General features: G+C 44.2%; 1 protein-coding gene across 1 annotated transcript; it reads left to right on the top strand.

Annotated features, from left to right (window-relative positions):
* On the top strand, positions 1-4,857 carry LOC138188100 (uncharacterized). Its single transcript, XM_069129582.1, has 5 exons — positions 1-390; positions 3,277-3,454; positions 3,526-3,680; positions 3,884-3,997; positions 4,319-4,857. The coding sequence occupies exons 1-5, from the start codon at positions 371-373 to the stop codon at positions 4,488-4,490; spliced, it is 639 nt and encodes a 212-aa protein (XP_068985683.1). The 5' UTR covers positions 1-370; the 3' UTR covers positions 4,491-4,857.
* The last annotated feature ends 3,095 nt before the right edge of the window (positions 4,858-7,952 follow it).

Raw genomic sequence — 7,952 nt, forward strand, 5'->3', positions numbered from 1 at the left:
GCGTGGGCAATGGCGTGGATATCGCGTGGATATCGCGTGTTTCGCTGGCTCAGGATATACCAAAGTCGCATGCACGATAGGTGGATGTGGATGGGTTCGGCCACGGGTGGTTGGTGCCAGAGTGAGAGTGAGAGAGTCATATATATATAGAGAGAAGGGGAAACTAGACTCGGCACTCCAAAGTATACAGCCTCCGCGATTGCAGTGGTGTGCTTTCGGTTCCCTCTACACGATATTCATTCTTCGCGGCTTCGCGCCCGTGGTAACAGTCCGATCCACGTTTCCACGTTGCACGCGTTGCAGCAGGGCAGCTTCCGGAACCAGCTTTTCGTTCGTTCATCATCATTTCGTCGACCTACCAACCACTACCATGAAGTTCGCGATTTTCGCGTAAGTATTCCATCCGCGATCCAATATAACGCGAATAACTCACTCTTGCCTTTTACTTTGCTCGCGCGAATCTTTGCACTTTCCCCGTGATCAGTGCTACGATTCCACGTAGAATAATACGAGTATTTTTTCAAATTTCCTGTTCTCTCGAGCAGTGATCTTTCAAAAATTGTATATTTTCTTTCGATCGTCGTGTCACGTCCCTTTTTCCGAGTAGTAGCCTGGCTTGAAATTTGCGCAAGACGTTGCAAATGTTTGGATACAGCGACATTTACGGATTACGGGTATTTACGATAGACAGTGATTGAATCGGTGATCCTTTCGACTTCCACTTTGAATCAAGGCCTTCGAAAGGTGTAGTTAAACGAGCTACACGTTTCAAGCCCCCTGGTATTCGGTATCTGTCGCAAGTGATCATTGAAATCAGGCTCGAGCGAATTTCCATCGCCACGCGAGTGCAAGCAGAGCGAGCGAGTAATAAATAAAAGAATAGAGAAATGCGTTATGCAAACGCTGATAGACCGTTCGATCCTGTTCTCAACCAGGAAATCAATTAGAAAACGCGGCCATCTAAAACGTAGTAATAATAATAATAATCGATCAACAAATCAGAATTGCAAACATCGCGCAACGTGTCTCGCGCAGTTATTCTCGATTCTCGGTTACCGTTGCTTTCCCTTGACATTATCTACGTGCATCGTCTATCGCTACATTGGCAAGACCAGTTAAAAGACGAGTCACCTTACGCAACGGTTTTTGAAAGCCATCGAAATTTTGATTGCGTGTAATTTCTCGCCGTACGTGACGAAAGAACGTGCACTAACACCGTTCTTTCATATTTTTCTCCAAGTAACCACGAAAACGAACAACCGTAACGTTATGTCACAACCGCGATCACGGTTGCTGGAGCGAGCAATAGAATTGCGTCAGGATAAGGCCGGATACGAGAAAGCACGGAACACCTAATCCTTTGACCGTGGAATCACGTTTTACTCTGTTGATGCGAGAAAAGTTGAAATTTCTCGGCTACTTTGAAATCGTGTTACGAAAAGCCATTGTTTTATATTCTTCAGCCAACTTGGCCTAAGTTTTCCAAGAAAGTTTACGGAGGCGTATTTTTTTCTGTTTCATAAGGAATCACCTCGTGCTCGATTCCTACGTGCTGTTCGTTATTCGGTCGGACCCTGTATACATATGTATGTAGAGGCGATCGAGTTTCACCGATTTTTCGGTGAATGTTATTTTAGAGGTAGAGGCGGGCCACGGGTTTCGGCTAGTTCCCGTGACATTTGTCAGCCGTCTCACGTACTCGCGTGATTCGTACTCGAAACGGGGCGACAAATGCTGGGAGTAGCGCGAGTTGCACGAGCCAAGCCAGAGAAAGTGAGTTTCGTACGTGAATGTCACAGGTCACGATCCAGCTGGTGTATACGCGGATCTACAACGACAAGCATGCGAGTATCGTGGTCTCCGGCGCACGCCGGTTTTGTCCACCGATCGTACGTTACGATCACGATCCCCGTGCACACACCAGATTCCCCTCCTTCGGGAGGACGAGCAACGTCCTCGGATTCTATTTTCGATCCTTGGCGAAAGTTGTACAACCGACGAGTCCGATATCCTGCGAGGGACGCGTTAACGCGTTGCGGAACCAACTTGATTCCTTTCGGGGATAGAACTTTTATTAAAACACGCTCAGCAAGCTTCTCTTTCTTGTTCGATCGAACCATCCTATTAGATCGGTTTCGTATGAAACGTTAGAACGTTTATATATTAGATACGAATTTCTACGAATGTTCGCAGTGTTCCAATAAGAATTTGCTGAATTATTCGACTAATAAAAGGTTGCATAAATATCCATAGTTTGGTAAGAAGAAATTTGCACGTTCACGTGCAGCTGTTCGAGCCTCGATGGTCGAAAAGATAGAGAGCGTCGCCGACTAGGAAGTGGACGAGAGCAGCTGCGGTCGATTATTCAGTTCGTTGGCGTTCGTCAGGAACGAAAGCGTTTCCTAGCCCTGAGCTATCCTCCGTGTGCACGATCATCGCGCTTCCTTTCACTATCGCTCAACATCATCGCTTTTCAACTTGGCGAGATTCTGCACTTGCAGTGCACGGTTATCGTGGTAACTAGGCCAAGCTGGCGTTAAAATATAATCGTTTGCTCGGCAAGCGGCTAATTCTTAACTCTACCTAATCAATTCGCCCGTAAAATATCTGTAAACACGTATCGACGTTGAACCAGTCGTTCTATGCAATGGTCCGATGCCGACTCGGCAATCGTATCCGTACAACAAGCGACAACACTGAACAAACGAATATCCACTGATACGAGCGAATAAAACACATTGGCAACATTGGAAAATCGTTAGGTCGACGTTAACACTTTACCGACCGCTAGCGGTTCAACAGCATACGCACGTCCGACCGGCAGCCCAGGCGCGGATTCTTCCTGGCGCTGGCTTTGTTTCGGTTTAGACTCTCCGATACCATTCTTTTCGTTCATCGCGAACGGCAAGTTTTTCAAATTGGTATAAAACTGTGGGAGCTTACGAAGCAACGCAACTGACGCAACTGAGCAAGGTACCTTTAGTACGAAATAACGAATTACTGCTCGGCAACAAAAAGCCGATTAATAGGCTATCGGTCGGTAATCGTCGGCGACAAAAAGCCGATTAATAGGTTATCGGTTAGTAAGCGTCGGCGACAAAAACCGATTAATCGGCTATCGGTCGGTAAAGTGTTAACAACGACCATCTGTAAAATCTATCATTATCGTTTCAGTTATGCTGTACGGTAACAGAATTTTCATCATTGGCGAGATTTTTGCACTGGCAAGTACGTTCCAGTAACAACTGTTGTATTTACAACGTGTTTGCTTTGTAGATTGGTGGTGGTCAGCTGTCTGATAGCCGTGGTCAGATCAGCGGAAGAGGAATACGATTACGAGGAAGAGCCGGCAGCTCCGGTGACCCCTGCACCGGCTAGATCGAATTCCGGTCGACTGGGTGGACTATTATCTTCGCGAGGACGAGTAAACGTTGGAAGGAAATCGTCAGCGCCGGTGAGTTGCGACTCGTTTGGAACGAACCATCGAACCGAACCGATAAACGTGCTCTGTCTCTCTCTTTGCAGGCGCAATCGACCACCGCCAAAGCGATCGAGCAGCCGGTGGAAGTGGAGGAAGAGGGCGACGAGGAATTCGACGATAATCAAGATCAGCAGGAAGAAATTCCCACCACGACAACCGAATCCTCGAAGAAAGTTCGCGGCGGTGTCAGACCTTTCAGGTAATCGCAACTTCCATTGTCTAGAATTTCGAGCGTGTTATGGTGGAACAGCGCGGAATCTCGATTGCTGGAACATCGATCAGTAGATTAGAATTCGAGGATGGTTTCTGGCGAGATAGACATTTTGAAATTTTCCATCAATTCGGACAACGAATATACTGCTCGAATAAGATAACGAAAAATATGGCTTGGTTGGTTTCAAGGTCGAACCAGGATCTCTTAGCCGCGTTAAAGAGAAGAAGAGCTCAAGTAGGACCCTCGCACCGAGAAACGTCTGGTACGCAAGCCGCCTCGGAATCGACAACACCAAAATCCAAGTAACTATGACGCAGAATTTTTGATAGTCTTTCTATTGTAGCACACGATTTTACATTAACCTCTTGCGTGCACATTAACGGCACTTTATTCGAGTAAATAACGGGGAAAAAAAGGCAATGATATTTGAGACAGCAGTCACGTCATCTTTAACGTTTAAGGTTATTACGGTCGTCCAGGACAACTTTCTCGAAATGAAAAAGTTAACAAAGTTATAGAAATATAAAATATCAAACGTTTGCTTATGGCTATTTGGTATAAGACGAGGAGCAGGAAGATGATTGTTCAATGGGTGACGAATAATGAAATGTTCTGATTTTCAGAGCGACCACGCACAGCCGCAGCAAAAGCACCGCCAGCGGTGCGAACGAAGCGAAATCATCGGGACGCGGTAGGTTCGGAGGATCCAGGGGAAGCAAACCTTTGCAAGAAGAGGTGGAGGAAACCCAACGAGAGGAAGTGCAAGTGAAACCGAAACCTTATCGCAGAGGATAAATGGATAGTAGAAAGGGATGCGAGTTTTCAGCTTTGTTTGACTTGAACGCGGAACGAAACAATTAAAAGGATTGCAGCGACCAACGTCGATCTGTTCGAAGCGGCGTGAACTTTTTCCCTTCTTTCGGACGAACACACGAAACTTGCAACGAAAGTCTCCCTTTTATAATCCGCGTTTGAAAAATTAGAACGCGACAAACGAACGCGCGGCAAAAGAAAAGCGCCAGATACTTGTGTAACATTTGCGTACTAAAAGTACATTTCGAAAACTATGACATGTATATAGAAGGAGGCTGCCATTCACCGAATACTCAAGGTACTTACTGTATAAATGTAAATTAATAACAATAAAATTTCTAGAAACAAACATTTGGAAAATACGTACATAATTTATTAATTACCGGGTGTAACGTGATGGATTTCGAATTAGAATTTTCGAGATATGGTGAGCGTTACAATGTGACTAACCTTGACGAGTCTAGGAATCGACAACTAACGCCACGATCTTTATCTCGTAAGTTACTTTCCTTCGGGCGTATTTACATAGCCGCGAGAGTGGTGTGGGATGTAAGCAGGAGAAATTCCAACCACCGACTTTGGAATGTCGAGGGCGTGCTCCATCTGCACTCTCGCATTCTCATCTTTTATACATCTCGCGCGTGCACCACTCCCAAACTTTGAAATCTCGCCGCTAGCAACCGACAGCCTTACAGCCATCATGTTTGTAGAACACACTTGGCATCGATGATTCGTCTTCGTCGCATCATTTCGCCGCTTCTACTTCTATCGGTCTTGCCCTTTAATATGTTTGTTAATTTAGTCATGTTCACGCAGGCGCTATGACCTGAAAGAATGATGACCTTTTGAAGCGTAAACTACGCATAAGGTAAGAATTTTGAAAGCAAACGGGATATACCGTCGAAAAATACAAAGGAGCTAGAAAATCAAACGTATTGGTAGAAAGACGACTAGAACATGAGAGATGGAAAGGAAGTGGATGGAATGGGAGAAGAAGAAGACGAAAAGGAGGAAGAGAGGAGAGGGCGAAAGGCGAACTCGACCAGGCTCTGTTGTGTATACGCGAGAGGTAGGAAAGTGAGAGGCAGTATCTCGTCGGCCTTGAAGCCTTTGCGAGAAGCATTTCACTCGCAAAGACCATCCGAGTCGCGTCACCGGTCTGATAACACGGGAGGACGTTGAGAAGCGAACTCGAGAAATCGAGAAATCGAGAAATGTCGTCGGGAGAAGCCGGGAGAAGTTGTTTTTCTTAAAACGTACTTCATACACTTGCCAATCATTTGAATAAAATATCTGAAAAATGATTGTTTCAATGACATATCGTTTTATCAGTGACAGACTTCTTTACGGTGCCTTACGTACACAATTAGACTTGAACGCGTATTATTATTCGAGGATAATCGATAATGTTGTTTCGTTGTCTTCCAATTTACGATTTAATATGCCGTAAAAAATATCTTCCAAACGCGAGAAAATAAGAAATGTTTTCGACCTCTGGAATATCCTAGCGAAATATTTAGAAAGTTTGCTTATATTCGTAACGTAATGTGTAGTGTTTATGTTCGAATAGCTACGAGTGTTCTAATTTTAGTTGCTACTGTTACTTACGTACACTGTTACGTTATTAAGCTAAAAATTTGTTTGCCGTCGATGAACGCTATTTAAAGAAATAAAAAACTAGACGTATCTTCGAGTCGATGGCATTTAATTAAGAATCGCGAATGATAGATGTCCTATTCACCGGTAATCCTTGACTGGGACTACATTCCGTTAAGAATTTCCCGTTTCACTCGACCTCTACCACGGTACACGACCGATATAGACAAACCACGACCGTTTCCATTGTTTCATTAACCTCTGGAAACGTATCACTATAATACAGTAAAGTCTTCGACGTGTGAAAACTGGTGTTCGGTTAATTGAATTTCTCGTATAATAAAACAACCAGTTTTCTAATTACAAAGTGTCGAATTTATTCAGAGCGTCAAAAATATTCAACCGGGGGTGGAGAAAATTGCCAGTTTATTTTAATATTTAAAAGCTTTTTACCCTGGCAAAACTACGCTAGGAGGAGAGTATCGTGTTTGGCCTCGTTGTATGTTCGTCGTTTGGCCCTGCAACTTCAAAACGGCTTAACCGACTTCGACTTTGTAGGTCTCGATCGATTCCTGTCACAGCAGTGTTGCAGGTTATGTAACGTATGCGCCTAAATCGGCAAATTCAGCAACAGAATCTCTCTATTTTCTTCTTCGTTTACACAGCGCGTTTATTTATAGGTTTCGCAATGATTATAAAAATCGTCACAATGACGATCAATTTTGTTTAGTTTCACGTATCGTTCGTTTTAACGTTTACTTTTTCAATTGCTAGTTTTAACGTTTACTTTTTCAATTGCTAGTTTTAACTATCACGTACTGTGAAAGATATTTGGCAGGCGCATTTTTCCTTCCATCGATTACCAATTACCGAGATAAACAGCTATTATAAGATCGAATATATTACGCGTCTACGTGACCCAAGAGCCTACTTGGCGCATCACGTGCAAGTGACTTTTAAAAGTGCACCTCGCCATGCATATATTCGTGACTCGTGTCCAGAGACGACCAGTGCTACGTTGACCTTTCGATAATGTCGTCGAAGTCGGCGGCTGCAGCTGCGGCAGATGCAACGCTAATAACGATCGTGCTTCTCATCTGTGTACGTGGCGCCTTCTCCTAAGCCAGTGGTTCTTAACCTTTTGTCTACCACGGACCCCCTTTAGATAATTTTTCTGTCGTCACGAGCCACCAACGTCTAACTCGAACTTGAAATCCTCGAAAATTAAACGTTGTAACGGTAGTACCCGTACAGTGTCCAACTTTTTGCACAAAACTATGCGAGCAAGGACCTCGTGACAGGTTAAGAATTGCTGTTCCGAGCCATTTTAACGCCACTGCGCTTTCTAACGCGATCGAGAAGATGTATGCAAAAGTATAGAACGTCGATAAGTTATCAGCCCCGAACCTTTCTGTTCGATCGAGTACGACATAGTCGAGGACGATCGAAAGTAAGGCTATTGCCGGAAGGAAATTGCGTAAACGTTTCTCGAGCTTGCCCGAACGTTAGAAAGTTTCAAATATCTCGTGTCGCCATTCGTTCCGAAAAGTTATTCACTGCAACTTCTCTAGCTAGGGATTTTCACGTGTCGATTATATCAATCATTGATAGCATGATCGATATACTTTATTCGTCGCGACAAGTATTAATCCTGTGAGGAATTCTTTTCAGGAAAAACGTATTTTTCGAAGCAGTTAGTAATAATTAGCTTGGCTCTTGTCTATCGCGGCCTTTGTAACGTAAACGCGTGGATTATTGAAAAAGCGAAAAGAAAGAAAGTAACCTACAGAAACGTAATACCAACGGAGTCACGCAGAACGTGTTCTCGGTGGTTTTTAGTTACTTTGC

Source organism: Bombus flavifrons, chromosome 16 (assembly GCF_040668555.2).
Source record: "Bombus flavifrons isolate JBK064 chromosome 16, iyBomFlav1_principal, whole genome shotgun sequence".
Lineage (NCBI taxonomy): Eukaryota > Metazoa > Arthropoda > Insecta > Hymenoptera > Apidae > Bombus > Bombus flavifrons.